The following is a 17,070-nucleotide window of genomic DNA, read 5'->3' on the forward strand; positions in this document are numbered from 1 at the left end:
GCAGCAGCTTCCTGTGCACAGGTGAGAGGGAGAAGACAGAGAGAGACCATGCATGTATGACAGAAACAGCTTTGGAGCAGAACTGCTGGGCTGGAGGCACCTCTTCTCTCATGGACATGCGCTGAGCCAGGATACCTGCCTTCATCGCTCTCTCTTTTTCCCCTCGCCCTTCCCCTCACTGTTTGACAATCAGCACCTGCTGCCATCCAACCTCACAATCCCAGGCACTCCCTTCGTCCAGACTGCTCGGTGACTGGAGCTGGAAGGTAAAGGGGGCAATGCCAGCTCTCTCCCACATGGGGGTGGCTGACCTGAAAGCATCTTAGAAGGAGTTTCAATCTGACAAACTGAATCTCGCCGTTGGGAAGGGCTGAGAACATATTTATCTCTCTGTCTCTCCACAATCCTCTCAAATCATACCCCGCATCTCACTACCACACCGCCCACTTTCTCTCTCTCCCCTGTCTGCTAATGTGTTGTCATCATGTTTTTCTTCCTCTGAACCTAATCTTTTATCACAACGGGAATTGGTAGTAAGCTCATGCCAGCCCTTTATAAACCCTCTCTTCCCACTCCTCTGGCAGTCCCAGCAAGGTCCAGTGGGGCTCCCCTCTTGTTTTGCTCAGGTCTGCCTGAGCTCCAGGGCTGGTGAGAGGTGAGGGTGGTTCCTTCTCCTGTGGGCAAAGGCAGATCTCAAGGTATGGGTGTCCAGGTGGATGGGGAGAGAGAGTCTTGGATGAGAAGACCATGAGACCAGTCTGTCTGATATGGAACATGATTGTACAGGCTTTGTAAGACAAGGAGGCTCCCTGGGTGCCTGGGCTGGATGAGGGCTGCTGCTGAGTTTCCTTATTACAAAGCCCAACTTTTCTGATACCTAAAATCATGACTCCTTCCAAGGCAGAGCAAGGGTCTACTTGGAGGGGATGATGCATAGTTTGTGCACAGCTATGTAATATTTTTTTGATATGGTAAAGCCTTGCCTTTCTAGCACCTGGTAAACACTTTCTTCTCCCTGATTCCCCCCCCGTCCCAAACATGGTATTCAAAATCTGCCTCCTAAGCCATGAGCTCTGCAACTAACTTCTGCCAGTTGCATCCAGAGACCCTCTTACTCAGCAAGCACCTAGTTATTTCAGCCCTAGGGTTTACCAAAAAAAGAAGCTCTTCAAAGCGCAGGCTGTGCGCAGCCGAGGCAGCACTCTCTACCTGAGTCAGCAAGCAGCCTGAGACAACGTGTGCGGACCGCTGTGCGCTCGCTCACGCGCTTTCAGAAGATATGATTCCTCCAAGCAGCCTCTCTGTGCTGCCCTGTGAGCAGCTTCACTACTGAGCAAAGCACCCAAGGCACAAAAACAGTGAGGTGCTGAGGGAGAAGTGCAGGCTCCAGAGTGGAAGGGATAGGAGTTTCTGAACCCAGAAGACTGGCACTGCATCCCAGGACCGTGGATGCCACCTCTGAGATGACATCTTGACATCTTCCCAAGTTCCACTGCTGAGCTGTGTTGTGGGGGTGTCTTCTCTCTTTCAGTGTGTCACCAGTACTGATGAAGCCTTCATTGCTGCTTCTGTCTCACCTCTGCCTGTTCAGCCTCATGCCTCCCTCGTGGGCATCAGACTCGGCGCAAGGTAAGAAGTGATTCCTTTCACCTGTGCCAGCTGCGTGAACAGGGAGGGGAGTCAGCCAGGGCTGTGTGTGTGCCACAGCATGCTGCTGTACAATGTTTGTGTTGTAACATACAGCCAGAGGAGGTTGCAATATTACAGGTCTCTTACGAGCACATCAGCCTCCAAGGATATAGAGAAATGAGTGGCTCTGCCTTTCTTACTTGGAGTTGTCCAGCAGAGGAGTCAGTCTGTAGTTTGGCATGGGGCAGAATTGTCTGGGGTGGTGGTTAATGCCGAGCATCGTTGCTAATTGAGCCACACTGCTGTCCATTTCTTCTCTGCTGGCAGGTGCCTCCAGCCTCACTTGCTGGTATGACTCACGGGCAGCTCTCTTCTGCAACTGGGACCCGGGCAGGGATCTGGTTGAAGCACCCTGCCAGCTGGAGATTTTATCAAAGAATGGTTTTTGTGACAGGTGGGTGACTGGAGAGGCTGAGGAAAAACAATGCCACTTAACAAAAATGTAGGCTTCCCCTTCCCAGGCCAGGTGTAGTGGAGTCACAGAGCTGAGGTGTTTTGTCTTGAACTCTGTCTCTAACCCCAGGTGGGCTGAGATGCTGGCAACCACTGCTCAGTGTTTGCCATCTGACGGTCCCAACCTGTCTAGCACAACCCATCTTCCAGCTCCTTGGCTCTATCTGAACTTCACTTTTCAAAAAATCCCTTTTCCTTGTCAGCCACCCTCAGGACAGAAAGGCATTTTCCATGGAAAATGAGGATGTATGGAGATGGGCTGGAGAAGGATGGAATTGAAGTTATACAGAGGCCATTTGGTGATTGCCAGGATGAGATGAGATGTTGCACCCTGAGTAACAATGAATGAAGAAAAAGATTGTCCCACTTCTTTCCCCTGGCTCTTTCACCTCTTCCAGTTCATGGTGTTTTCCTCTCCCATATGCCTCCCAGCAGAGGGGAGGTGTTTGGCCAGTCATGCAGAGGGGGCTGGCTGACTCTCTGTCACCTCCAAATAGGACATCTGCAGCCAGGAGGGTTACCAGCCTAGCCCAGGACTGCCCTGGGTGCCTGTCCTAAGGAGAGGCTCACTGTGATTCTGGCATTGAGTGGGTTACTTGTCACTGTCATAGAGACACCACCAATGGGGTCAGGTTGGCAAATATATCCTGGGGCTGGTGCATGGACCTAGAAAGTTGAAATATTTATGTTGCTCCATGAGTGGGAATCAGACACTGTGGCTGGAACTGGGGCTGGATTTGTTTGACCAGTGCTGTAGGAAAAAACTCCTCCCCACCATCAGCAAGTCCCAGGCCTGATCTGACCTTACAGGCAGATCAATCAGACACCCCCCAGCTGCATCCCCACAGATGTTCTCCACCCTGCCGCCCCCCATGCCATAGCTCAGCTGGAGTTCTCCAGCCACACTTCTCAGAGCAGAAGAGAGGTCATGGTGTAGTGCTACCACTTGTGATGTCCTGTTCTGGCTGACTGAGATGTGACCTGGCTCAGAAGGTACATGTCACTCAGTGTCTGAGATCCTACAGGGCTGTCAGTGGCTGGAAGGAGACCAGTAAGTCCTAAAGGAGCTGAAACAGGCACCTGTCTTCCAGGGCCACGTTGCTGTAGGTGAGTTTGGGCTCTGCGTGACCTCTGAAATCAACAGGAAGCAGAGAAGATAGGAAGAGGGTTTTGTGAAGTCTTTGAAACTGGAAATCTGCTATTACCTTTGCCTTGAAATAACAGGGGTACATTGACTTCCATGTGCCAGCACATAAAATCTGCTTGAGTGATACAATGGGGAGAGAAAGTAGGATTAGATCTTTGCTGTAACCTGTTCAGCAAATGCAGTAGGATGTAAAATGCTTTGAAAGCCCTTTAGTGTTACATAATATTTGACTAACTACGAAACAACCTTCCCAGCTCACTGGAGTTATTTCCCCCACCTGAAAAACGCAAGAAGCACTGCACATTACTCAAGGCAGAGGATATGACAGGGCTGAGGAGATGCAACAAAACCTTCAACCAAAACGTTAATGTGAGTAATTCATCTGGGATGTCCTGGCTAATGACAGGGTGGAAAGGATTTATATATGCATTTTGGGTGTATAAACACTGTGGCATCCAGGAGTAGTACAAAAAGCCCAGACCTAATCCCTGACTCTGGTTCTGGGATTGGGCTTGGTGTTTTGTGCTGTTGATATACATGACTCCTGTGGGTTCCCCTGAAGGAGGGATTGGCTTCCTTGTGAGCTGGGCCACGCTGGCCTGACCCATGCAGAAGAGCTGCAGGACAGACAGATCATATGCAGTGTCCCATGTCTCAGTTACCTGTGTTTGGCCCTAATCTCTTCCTCTGAAGACAGATGGGCATCACCACCAGCTCTGAGGTCACCTCTTGAACTCATTTTCCTGGAAGGGATCAATACCATTTTCCAGACCATTAGCTACTGTGAAGTGGGGTTAGATGTGTCTAAAGCAAGATGCAACAGCAACACATCATTGGAGATGATGGTGATGCAAATCTGCTATTATTCCTTATTTAAATCAGTCATATTTTAGATTCACTATGTATTTCCTTCAGCCATACCCACAGTCACTGCAGTCCCCATGTTTTCAGAAAACACCCACCCAAATTTGAGCTAATATTTTTATTGATAAAGTCACAACCAGTTCTAACGACAGACAAGCTTTCATATATTTGCATATCATGTGCAAAGACAAATTTCAGGGGTGGTATATAGCTCCAAAGTCTTTTCTTTCCAATCAAGCTAATTTGTTGCTTATTCAGTACTGTATGGTGTATGTGGCCCTTCAGCATCATTGCATTTCAAGTGTCATGTTTAATACTAATGCAGTTTCAGTCTTACCAGGGAACTTAAAATGCTTTAGTAAAAATAAAATTTCTCAATAAATGTCACTCATAGACAGCACATACAGGAATCCCAGGAAATTAATGTATCGCAATATTTTGTGCCCATCTTGCCAACAAACCAAGAAACAATCCAACCATATGAAATATAAATTTTTGGTTCCTCACTCACCACTGAGGTTTATGCCCTTCCACCACAAATACCTTCCATATTTATTCTCAAGTATTCCTAAGCACCTTATGCATAGGCAATGCTTAGAAATCTGAATGCTTATTCACGAGGTTTCATTGTCAGCAGTGGTTAATTTTCCTTGCAGAATCAGTGCTTCACCATTTCAGACCGTCTCGACTTGTCTGTCCATTGCCACACTGGAGAGAATAAGAACAAAATACCTGTGGAAATAAAAAACTTCAATCCATTTGCAAATAGTGAGTACTCATCTGTCTTCTGGTCTCTGAAGCTTCCCCATGAGAGGATAGCTGATTTCCCTTCCTCCTCCACCCCTGTGCAACACCCACAGCTGATTTTAAAGCTTGGTCTTTTGCTTGTCCCCTGCTACAATGAGCACAATGCTGACTGCTGCCACTCGCACCTCTGTCATGCCAGCCACATCCTGTCCTGTCCCTTATCTGAATTCAAACAGGTATATCTCAGCTGCCCTCCTGAAAAATATGTGCTGCTAGAAGGATGGAAAGTCTTGCTGCTCTTCCTCTGCCCCCACACTAGTTATGTGCTTCCACCCTTCTTTAAGACAGCTTTGGCATGCATCAGTCTTTGCTGAAAGGATTCAGCTCACTAATCCAGAAGAAAAACTTCTTCTTGGGACATTGTTTTGCTGGATATGTGAGTTTACCTGTCTCAAGATGTCCTGCTGCTGAGGGGCTTGATGTGCAGTCCTGTTATGGGCAGAGTATGGGGATATCAGCCCTGCTTCTTCTCTCTTTCCAGTAAAGCTGAGGCCTCCAGGAAACCTTCAGCTGGCTAACATAACTGAAAATACCTCCAACCTAACATGGAGCCTGAATATTTCCTCTCACTATTTGGAGGGGAGTCGGGAGTACCAAGTGCGGTACCGACACATGAGTCAGTCCTGGGAGGTGAGTAGCAGAGGGAGAAACTGGGACGTGTTACCATATGAATCCTGGATGAATCCTGGTCTTGTTTATGTCACCCAAGACTTACTCCTGGGCCTCCTCTCAGAATGTAACCAGTTTTGGTGAAGCCGGAGAGAGGATGACAGCCCCCGTTCTTTTATCTGTGTCACCTGCTGCCAGTGTTTGGTGATGACAAGGAGGCAGATGGGGATCCTATTTTACTTAGTGCTGTCAGAAAAAAAAATTCAGACAGTTCCAGGACAGACCTGAAAGGGAGGAAAAAAGCAAAGTGAAGAACAATTTTCCTTTAGGGTGAACAAGCAGTGCAGGAGGTGTAAGGTTTTGAGACAGGTCTTCTCTGAGGGCCTTGGAAAAGATGGGTATGTGAGGTTGTAAACCAAGGTGTTGACGATGTTCTCTCTCCCTGCTCCCAGGAGGCTGCGAACTTGCCCATTGAACAGGACCAGATGTGGGCAAATTTTGAGAGACTCTCACCCAACTCGAAATACGAGGCAGCTGTCCGTGCAAGACCGAGTGCCAGAAGCATCTACAAAGGCGTGTGGAGTGACTGGAGCAAGCCGATCCTGTGGAGGACACACGCTGACCGTAAGGATCAGTCAGGTAGTCTGACCTGGAGGGGAAAACGGGGACTCAGGGCACACAAGGTAGAATGGCCAAAACAGGGTGAGAAGCTGAAGGAAGATGTGTAGGGAGGACTGTGTTGACCAAAGAGCCGCAGAAAAGTTGAAAACTGTCCCTCCTGATCAGTAAGGACAGATGTCTGACCAGCAGAAGCAGTGGCCAGGACTGGCATTTTCCCAGATGCTAATGTTACCTAGGAACATTCTCCCAGCTTCCTAAAATGGCCCAGTTCAGTGGAAGTATTGATCAGTGAAATGCAGTGAAATGGCTCTCAGCTCCTGAGTTGAAGAACACCTGAGCCTGGGAAGCAAAGTCTCATGGAAACTGGGAGAGACTCACTGACTTACTTGCATGATAAGACCCTTTCAAAGAAAGATCTGCTGAGATTTGCACCGGTCACTGCATGAACTTCCAGCCTTGAAAGATAATGTCCTTCAGTGAGTCACTGGCTGTGGCCTCTGTCATTTTTTTTCCCAAAAAATAAGCAGGTAGAGGTTATTCCTTCTCATGTTGCCCCCATCCTGCCCCTGCTCAACCCCTCCCTGTTGTTCCTGGTGTTGGTATAAACAGAGGAGCTATGTTTAGAAAGGGCACAGTGTTGCTGTGGCGATCAAATTTTGACAGTGTGTGATGTCAGAGAATAGGATACAGCCGCAACCAGTTGTCATAGCAACCAAGACCCAAAGATAACCAGGGTACCAGAGGCAGAGGAGACAAAGTGATCTGAGTAGCATCTCAAGGACAGGGAAAGAGAGAATGTGCTAAAAATGTCTCCTCTGTCTTTTATTTTCCTCTGTTCTCTCATAACTTCTCCAGAGACTCTCTGCATGACCAGACCAAGGGACACGAGGGATGGGAGGAGATGAGGGGCAGGCAGAGGAAACAGGCACCAGAATAGCAAGACCAAGCAAAGGTGCACTGGGGAGATACGTGTGAAAGAGACAGATTAAGGAAAGTTTGAGATGGTGCCAAACAAGCCTGAGGAGTGCTGGCACTGTGGGAACCCAGTCTCTTTGTCCTAACCCTACAATCCAAGTACTAAAATATGGTGTGAAGCTGTAAACTTTGACTAGGAGGGTTCCTGATGCTTTCCTACACCTCTCAAAAGAAAGAAGCCAGTCCCTTGATCCCTAGCCTTCTCTATCCTTATCCTCTTGCATTCTCAGAGACCTGTGGACCCCATGACTCCCTCCCCCACTGACCATTAATGCTGTTTCAAGACTCCAACCCCACTTTTATCTGATTTTAGGAGTCCCTGCTTTCCTTGGCAATGAAACAGACAGGTTGGTGGACACTTCAATCAGCAGCAGACTGTGCCACCTCAGCTGTGGCAAGCCCTAGCTGTGGTGCTGTTGTGAACAGGGAGTTCAAACTGTTCAGCACAAATTATCTCTTAAGCAACACTTAGACTCTGAAACCTGTATCAGCTCAAAGGCATCCAACACAACACAGCAGAACCCACGCATACTCTGACCCGTATATTACAATTCTATGTATTATTGTAATATTATATAAAATTATAACAAATTATAACACACTTTGATCACCTTGAACAGCCATGAGAGGGCTGCAGCTTCTACCTCCAGAATCCTGGTTACATTTTCACAGCCATTTCCTCATTCTTTCTCATCTTGCAGAAACATCCCAGCCAGTCCTGCCAGTTCTTATAGTGAGCACTTTCCTCTTCGTGATCATTGGGACTGCCTTCCTTATTAACTTACGGACCCTGAAATGGTAATTGAGAATTAAGTTTACATCTCTGTTCCTCTCCTGTACCTTGTGTGTACTCTCAAAACGCAGATTATTTTTCACCTGATGTTACTCAGGATAGAGACAGCTTTAAGCCAACCAATTTATGGTTTATAGCCCAACCTTCTGAGACTGATATTTGCCTGTGGAGAAATAACACCACCACCAACACTGTCGTATTGTGCCCGGTGCCATGCCCTGGTGCCATGCCCTGGCTAAATTTAAAACAGCTGCATCAGCACATCTGCTTCCCAGGGGTTAGAGTGGTGTTTCCTAGCAGGGATGCATCAAAATTGCCTCTTCAAAAGCAGGTCACTGGGTTGAGCACTCTCCCTGCAGCAAAAACCAAGCAAGCCTGGTTACCACTCCCTTCTCATTTAAACATTCCAGCAAGAGCTCAGGCAGGATGAGGTAACTTTGGTCTGCAAGAAAACTCCTGAGCGAGGAGTACAATTCTTGTTCTCCCTGGTCTGTACAGTCCTCATGCACTGATAAAACCTATATGATGCTTCAAGACCTCTTTGCCAGTGTTTCTACCCAGACACTGCTTTTATTAGGGACTGAAAGTGTCTCACAAGGTTATTCCACACAATAATAGGAACAGTGACCTGTCAGCTTGGCAAGGTTAGAAACAGTCACAGGTTTTCTCATCTCAGGTCAGGGGTAAAGAAGCAGGGTGCTGATATTCATGGCAGGGATCAGGGACAAACATTCTCAGGGATGAAGCTGCAGAGGCTGGATGGTTTCTCTGTAAGGAAAGACAGAGAACCATGCTGAAGGAAGATGGATACTGAGAAAGTCACTGGTCACTCTTTTACCCTGAGTCATAACACAAAGTTGAGGAAGTGCTAGATGTACAGCACAGAGAGAGTTAAAAAGGCCTTCTTTCTCCACAAAGTATAATTAACCTAGGGGAATTGAGTGCAGAATAATGCTGAGGTAAGATGCAAGGAAGGATTAGACATGCATGAATAAAAATAGCATCTGCAATGATGTAAGGTAGTTTATATGCAAGAACTAGCAAGTTCTGATGCTTCAGAGAGTACACTGATTGCCTCCAGAGGTCAGGAGGGTTTTTCCTTAGAAAATCCTACAGCAAAGCTTCTGCAAAGGGATGACAAGATGATCCAACCACCCCGAGGAACTGAGGAGCAGATTAGATCACTTCATGCTGCCTCAGGATGACAACGCACTGGTTCCAGTGAAGGAGAGGCCTCTGTGCCGATGCAAGGCGTACTCAGTCAGGTGGCTTGCATGGCCAGTGTGCCACAGCTGTACCATGCAGCACCCTGCTAGGAGGGCAGAGAGCTGTGGCAGAGCTTTCCCACTGATGGCCCTGCTCAGGCCACATGGTCCCTGTGGTGTCATTGTGGTGGCAGCAAAACAAAGAAGGGGCAGCTCACAGCAGCGGGAGCTTGGAAACAAGGGAGGTCTGCTCAGCTTGTCATCAGGACAGGGGCTGAAGGGGGTGTGTGGAGAGGTTAAGGTGACCAGGCAAGGCAGGGAAGAAACCACTAAAACCAGGAAAACCACTTCCCCAGGGAAAAGGCTGAGGGAAGCGTATTTGCCAATGCCAGGTTTATCTGTCTCATCTCTACACATCTCATGGCTCAGCTGGTGCCTCTCGGACCGTGTGAGCAAGGACAGCCCTCAGGCTCGACGTTGTTTTACCTCTTCCCCATGCCAGGGCAGTACCTGTGAATTGCAGTCCACTCTTCCACCCCCACCACAGTGACAGTGATCAGGATCAGGCCCTGCTTCATTTGTCCGTCTCATCCTCTTTCCTCAAGGTTTAAGAAGATCCTGAAGATTCACATCCCAGACCCTGAGAAGTTCTTTCCCCCACTCGTTTCGGTGCACGGTGGTGACATTCAGGTATTGGACTGGGGATGGAACCATAGGAGGGGGAAATGAGGGAAAGGAGCGTCCAGCTGCACATGCCCGGGACAGATAGACCTACACGTGCACACATGATATATGTGCCTGTAGCACCAGCTGCTGGGTTCTCTGCTTAAGTTCTATTTTCTGACCTTCTGAAACCTGATACTCAGCCAAGGCATCTGTAATTACAGAGAAATGGCAAACCACGCAAAACACAGCAAACCCTGCTCCCATAATTGGCAGCCTGAGAGAAAACAAGAGACCTGCAGGAGGGAGCTTGGCCTCTCAAGATCCCCTTCCCTCCCAGTTCAGTGCCCCCTGCCTGCCCTAGGATGCCCAGCTCTTCCCCAGATTTCCTGCTGTGATCCCCTCTCTGAGGAGGGAGCCTCCTGTGAGCCTCTCCTCTGCTCCTGATGTGAATTGCCATCACACTGGATAGCACTTAGCAATTCCTTGCATTTTTGTCTCTTCCCCTTTTTTCCACTCCACTATTCCCCTTGCCCTAGGCTCTCTGTGAGTATGGGCAGCTGCAAGGAGACAATTACCGTTCTGTGCAGTATTAAAGGGAGCATCAGGTGCAAGGCGTGGGAGGTGATCCCAAGTGGCATCTTGCTGTAAGGAGGGTGGAAACAAACTGCAGAGGGTCCAGAGACAGCAAAGCTTTGGAAACGCTGAGGTGCAAAAAGGCTTAGAAAGCTTGAACTACAGGGAAAGAGTACAGAGTAGGGGGACGGGTGTGCAGCAGGCACTGAAGACACTTTATCAGTGCAGAAAGAACTTGAAAAATTTGCTTTACAAGCCATAAAGGCAATGGATTTGGGTGTCATCAAAAGCAGTTTATTTTTAAGGATAATGATGCACTGCAGGATGTTGCTCATGATGAATGTGAAAATTAGGCACAAGGGGCCTGGAAGAGCACTTTAGACAAGAAATCTGCATATGGCCATGTGCATGTATCAGAAGCTTGTTCAGCACCGAGGAATAGATTGCATGAGATGCACCTCAATACTGTTTTTCATGCTTCACTTCATCTTATGGTCTTGTAAGGTTTTTTCCTATCTTTTTTATTCCCTTCGTGTCACTTTATTTGTCCATCTTAAATTCCCTGCTCCAGAAATCTCAAGCATAGGCTGACAAGGTCCACTCTTGATTTTAAAGTGACAGAATGACATACTCTCTCTGCAAATCCTGCAGATGAGACATCATGAATGTGAATTTCCATCCCCACCACCTCTGGTAACTCTTGCTTGGACAGAGAACAGGTCACTTGACTGCAGTGGCCACTCAGTAGAAGAAACCTTTGGTTCCCCTCTGAGTGCTATACTTTGCTAGTCACAATCTCTCTCTCTCTCATGTTTCTTTCCCATCAGAAATGGCTCTCCTCCCCATTCTCCACATCTTCCTACTGCTTGAACAGCACAATCCCAGAGATCTCCGTACTCGAGGTGATGCAGAAGAATGACCAGGAATCCCGGTTTCTACTTTCCAAGGGAACCCTGACTCCTGATTCTTCCGTAGAAACCAGTGTGCAATCTGGATCCAGCTGCTACACCAACCAAGGCTACTTCTTCTTCCACCTCTCCAACTCCTTTGAGATCCAGCCCTGTCAGGTCTACTTCACCTACGAGCCTTTCACCCAGGAGGGCAGTGGCAGCAAGGATGGCGAGTGTTACCAGGCTCTCCCCTCCCCAGACCTCTGCACGCTGGCAGAGGACATGAACGGGTTGCCCAGCAACTTCTTCCACTGTATCGAGGCAACCCAGGGCTCCCAAAACAGCTCCTTCATGGAACAGACAGAAGGTGAAGCCCAGCAGGCCGTGGCTGTTCCTAGGGCTCTCCAGTCAAGTGAAGGCACCTCACCAACACCGTTTCTGGAACAGGATGAGAAGGTGATGGACAAAGCAGTTTCACAACCTTTTGGGCCCGTGTGCCAGCTGGACACTGACTTTCCTGACCCACCGGACCTGCAGGACAGCGATACTGTCACTGTAATGGAGGGGAGTGGGAAGGGGGGCCCTCCAACTGACCCCTGCACACCAGCAGCAAGTGCTACCTCTGCCTTCTCCCAGCCTCCACCTCTAAGGCAAAGGCAGGATGAGGATCCATGCAAAACAGCCTTCTCCAGCCAGGTCCCAAACACTGGTGCCTACCTTTCTCTGAGGGACCTCCAGAGCCAGTACAGCCATTGCTCTGTCTAGGATCTGCCTGGAGGAGACCCACAGGTAGGGAAGGCCACCCCTGCAGGGAGGGCTAGACGGACATGAATGTAACTTCAGCATCAATCCCATCGGGACTGCTCGCTAATGAGGCTGAGAACACAGGCCAACAAGGACTCACCTTCATAACTGAATCTGTTTTTCTCTTATTACTGGCTCCGATGGTGTAGAAACTCCTCACACTTCTCAAGTGACATTCCAAACCTCACCATCTCGTTTTTCCCTTCCCAGCTCCCAGTAGGAGACTGTGCCAGCACTTCCATGCTCTGCATTTTGGGTAAAATAGCACTCAGCTTTGACGCTGAGCAAGCATATGGTCTGTTTGCCTCATCCTGGCCCAAAAACCTCTAATGAGAGGGAGAAGTGCCTAAAGATGAGATTTTGTACAGGGGACAATAGCACTGCCAGTCAGTGCTGGGGTTGATGATGAAATGGATGAAGACATCTCCTCCTGACTGACCAAGGGTATGATTTTTTTCTATGATGTCCCCACTTCAGGTTTTAATCAGAGATTACATCCTAAGCTACTCGGTCCAGCTTTAGACTTGAGAGTCTAGACCTTAGAGTCTCTAAGGTCAGCTCAGAGTACAACTGTGTCAGCTGTCTAAGCAGTGCAGTGTGAAAAAAGAAATCCCCACTATTGGGTTAAAAATACTGGGGAAATCCCCTCCCTCTCTTTCTTTCCTCCAGCTCTGATGGTGACAGTAAAAAGAACTCAGACAGTTTCCCATTTTGCTACAATATTTTTCATGAAATTGAAAGCCTTTCTGCCCTGCTGGCAAACTACAGTTTTTTGACTACGATAAGCTGATTGCAGAATAGTTCATCCCACATCCTGTATTAGTGGAAAACAGCACAACGGTGCTGCCTATTCCTTCCATTGCTCAAGGGAAACCATTGCCTAATTAGTGGCAAAGATGTGGTGAATGAGCCCAGAAAAGCAACCCACGAAACAGCACCTTTACTGAACAGAAAACCTCAATCCACTTACAAAGAATGGGGATAGCACTTCATTGTTCTTCTTCCTCTACATGCCCTGATCTGGGTTGAGGAAAAGCCACAGAAGTGGTAAGGCGGAGGAAGACAAATTGTTCTGGTTACATCAACCCCTGCATTGACCATTTGTACCATCTGTCCATTTTTTTGCCGTATTTCTGGAGTTTTCAGCAGTGGGAAAATACCTTCGTCATGTGCTAAGAGTTCCTCTTATCTCCTAAAAATTCTTCTAAGAGAATTTATACCAGAAAGCTCAAGGATATTGAACTTGTTAGTGCTTCTGTCACAGCTGTGAGTGTCAACTAGAACTAATTCTTTCCTACCTCTGCCTGTCCAATCATGGAGATTCCTCCTCCTACACTGCTACCTGACCTGGCAGTATGCCTCCTGAATGTCAATATAAGTCCCAGGTGCAGGGTCACCCTCTGGCTTGGATTTCACTTCAAAAGAGCTTCTCGGAGGAGTTGAGCCTGCTTGTAGCTGGGAGGGCTCTGGGAACTATTTTCTCATCAGTTTCCTCACCACCTGTCTCAAGACGTGGACTGCTCCATTATGTCCAGGAGAAAACAGGAGAGGACCCCACAGCTTCCCAGATAAGGAAGCATCCAGTTTTTCCAGCTGTTTCCTGTGCTTTTAGAATCTTCCCATATGGACTTTGAAAAGAGACACAAACTCCCTTGCCTCTGATGGGCAGTTTGCTATCCTACATGGGCCAAGGATCCAAGCTGCACTGTCCTCATGTAGACCTTCTTAAGCTTTTCTATTTTCCTTCATAGAATCACTGAGGTTGGAAAACACATTCAAGATTACCTAGTCCAAATTTTGACTGAATACTACCATGCCCACTAAACTATATTGCAAAGTGCCACATCTACTTGTTTTCTGAACACTTCCAAAGATGGTGACTCCACCATTTCCCTGGGGAGCCTATTCCAATGTTTAACCACTCTTTCAGTGAAGACATTTTTCCTGATATCCGACTTGGACTTCCCCTGGTGCCATTTGAAGTCATTTCCTCTCGATCTATCACTTGTTATCTGGAAGAAGAGACCAACCTCCACCGTGCCACAACTTCCTGTCAGAGAGCTGTAGAGAGCAGTAAGATCTCCCCTGAGCCTTCTTTTCTCCAGGCTAAACATCCCCAGCTCCCTCAGCTGCTCCTCGCAGGACTTGTGCTCCAGACCCTTCCCCAGCTCCATTGCCCTTCTCTGGACACACTTCAACACCTCTGTGTCCTCCTTGTAGTGAGGGACCCAGGGCTGGACACAGGATTCAAGGTAGGGCATCACCAGTGCTGCGTACAGGGGGATGATCACTGCCCTGGTCCTGCTGGCCACACTATTGCTGGTACAAGCCAGGATGCCATTGGCCTTCTTGGCCACCAGGGCACACACTGGCTCATGTTCAGCTGCTGTTTACCAGCACCCCCAGGTCCTTTCCCACTGGGCTGCTTTTCAGCCACTCTGCCCCCAGCCCGCAGTGCTGCCTGGGGTTGTTGTGACCCAAGGGCAGCACCCAGCACTTCACCTTGTTGAACCTCATACAACTGGCCTTGGCTCATCAATTCAACCTGTCCAGACCCCTCTGCAGAGCCTTTCTACCCTGCAGCAGATCAACACTCCTGCCCAGCTTGGAGTCATCTGCAAACTGACTAAAGGGGAGCCCCTGATCCCCTCATCCCGATTATCGATAGACCTTAAACAGGACTGGCCCCTGTATTGAGCCCTGGGAAGCACTGCTGGCTGGCTGCCAACTGGATTCAACTCCAATCACCACAACTCTTTGGGCTCAGCCATTCATCCAGTGTTTTACCCAACAAAGAGTACACACATCCACGCCACGGGCTGCCACTTTCTCCAGGAGAACACTGTGGTAGACAGTGTAAAAGGTTTTACTCCAGATTAGGTGGGTAGCATCCACAGCCTTTCCCTCATCCACCAAGTGGGTCACCCTGTCATAGAAGGAGATCAGGTTGCTCAAGCATGACATTCCTTTCCCAAACCCATGCTGGCTGGGCTGGATCCCTTCGTTGTTCCCTGCCTGCCATGTGATGGCACTCAAGGTGACCTGTGCCATGACCTTTTCTGGCACTGAGGTCAGGCTGACAGGGCTGTAGTTCCCCAGATCCTCCTTCCAACAATTTTTGTAGATGGGTGTCACACTGGCTAACCTCCAGTCACCTGGTATCTCCCTGGCTAGCCAGGACTGCCGAGAAATGATGGAAAGTGGCTTGGTGAGCTCATCTGCCAGTTTTCTCAGTGCCCTTAGTTGGATCCCATCCAGCCCCACAGACTTGGGAGTGTCTAAGTGACACAGCTGGTCACTAACTACCTCCTCCTGGATTACAGGGGGTTTATTCTGCTCCCTGACTTTCTCTCCTAGCTCAGGGGACTGTGTACCCTGAAGACATCTGGTCTTCCTGCTAAAGACTGTGGCAAAGAAGGCATTAAGTAGCTCAGCCTCACCCTTAATGTCAATATTCCCCTGCCACATCAAATGAAGGATGGAGATTCTCCTTGACCCTCTTTTTGTTATTAATGTATTTGTTATTTTTTATGACAGTGGCTAGATTGAGTTCTAGCTGGACTTTCTAATTTTCTCTCTGTGTGACCAAACTATGTATCTGTACTCTTCCTGAGTACATCTTGCTGCTGAGTACAAAAAACCAGGTTTGCTTCTCTGTAAATAAACAAAATATTAAGAAATCTACAGTGGTTTTCTGTCCTTTGGGGTGAGGGGAAATTATTAACAGCTTTTCTAAAGAGGGAACTAGGTAAAGTTTTGATCAGACTAATATACTTTTAGCTCTCCTTCCTACTCCCTGCCCCAAGGGACTCAAGACACCTAAAAAAGAAAGCAGAGTTAGAGGTGATCCTGTTGCAAGCTCCTGAGGACTGTCCTGCTGGCTCAGTATTTTTCCACCGCCCCCCTTTTTTTTTGTGAAAATGTTGACAGCTTTGGAGCTGGCAAGCTGTTAGCACGGCTTTCGCAGCCATGCTGGGTGTGAATGTGTGACACACTGCGGCAGGAAGTGCTCAGCGTCAGATCTGGCGATAACCGGACCTTTCTTCCAGGAAGACGAGATCATGTGGTCTCCTATGTGAGTAACACAGGTTGCAAATGCCAGAGTCATAACACTCTCAGTGATTTGGGGACCTTTCGCTGCTGGGTTCCCAACAGCTCTTTGGAAATGTCACACGAGAGCAGTCCCCTCTCAAGCCCACGAGAACACCATGTGTGATTCACAAACCCACAGAAACATGCCACGACCATGTCCATCAGTACCAGAGGCAAACCAAAGCTGAACAACAGCACTGTGTGGAAAATATTGGTGTAGAAAATATCAAGCTAGCAGCCACAGGCACGAGTCCTCTCTTTATCTTAAGCCTAGAGACAGCAAAGATAGCTGTCACATCTCTCATCTCCTTTCCAGGATACGTTGTTCATAAATAGATATCACTCTCAGCCTCCTCCCACATCTCTTCCTTTTTTTTACTGTGGAGAAACAGAAAGTAAGGAGTACTTGCAGTAAAAAAATTCCTCTGAAGTCAGATCTGATCAAGGGTTTGGGTCCTTGGTTGATTCAAAAGCCTGTGGTGATAGATGTGGTATGCTTGCTTAGATAGATCAGATTCTGCATTTTTTTGTTCTGCTGAAAACACCAGAGAAGGAAGATTCTTCTTTCCAGGAAAATTTAATTCAAAAAAGTAAGGTCTTTGGCACTGAGAAATACCCTCAGATGGGTTCTGACCCACTGTGGCAAGCCCTCATAGCGTAAACTCAGAAAAGTTGTACATGAATACATGTGTGCCTAAAGATGCAGCTAGTCACTCTTTATCTGTGGAAATTCTAGTTCAAAGTAACTTTTTTAAGTGAAATCAGGTCTCAAATCTCTTGAGCAGTTCTGAAAGCATTCCCAGTCAAACACTACAGCTTTCTATCTACATTTAATGTTTATCTACTAAAATCCACCATGAGGCAACTACAGCAATGGCTTTT

General features: G+C 48.0%; 1 protein-coding gene across 1 annotated transcript; it reads left to right on the top strand.

Annotated features, from left to right (window-relative positions):
• Nucleotides 1-17,011, top strand: IL2RB (interleukin 2 receptor subunit beta). Its single transcript, XM_069002875.1, has 10 exons — nt 1-21; nt 1,532-1,629; nt 1,957-2,083; nt 3,544-3,658; nt 4,810-4,921; nt 5,442-5,590; nt 6,022-6,208; nt 7,867-7,963; nt 9,769-9,853; nt 11,230-17,011. The coding sequence occupies exons 2-10, from the start codon at nt 1,548-1,550 to the stop codon at nt 12,055-12,057; spliced, it is 1,782 nt and encodes a 593-aa protein (XP_068858976.1). The 5' UTR covers nt 1-21; nt 1,532-1,547; the 3' UTR covers nt 12,058-17,011.
• The last annotated feature ends 59 nt before the right edge of the window (nt 17,012-17,070 follow it).

This window comes from Aphelocoma coerulescens, chromosome 1A (genome assembly GCF_041296385.1).
Source record: "Aphelocoma coerulescens isolate FSJ_1873_10779 chromosome 1A, UR_Acoe_1.0, whole genome shotgun sequence".
In the NCBI taxonomy this organism is placed as follows: Eukaryota; Metazoa; Chordata; class Aves; order Passeriformes; family Corvidae; genus Aphelocoma; species Aphelocoma coerulescens.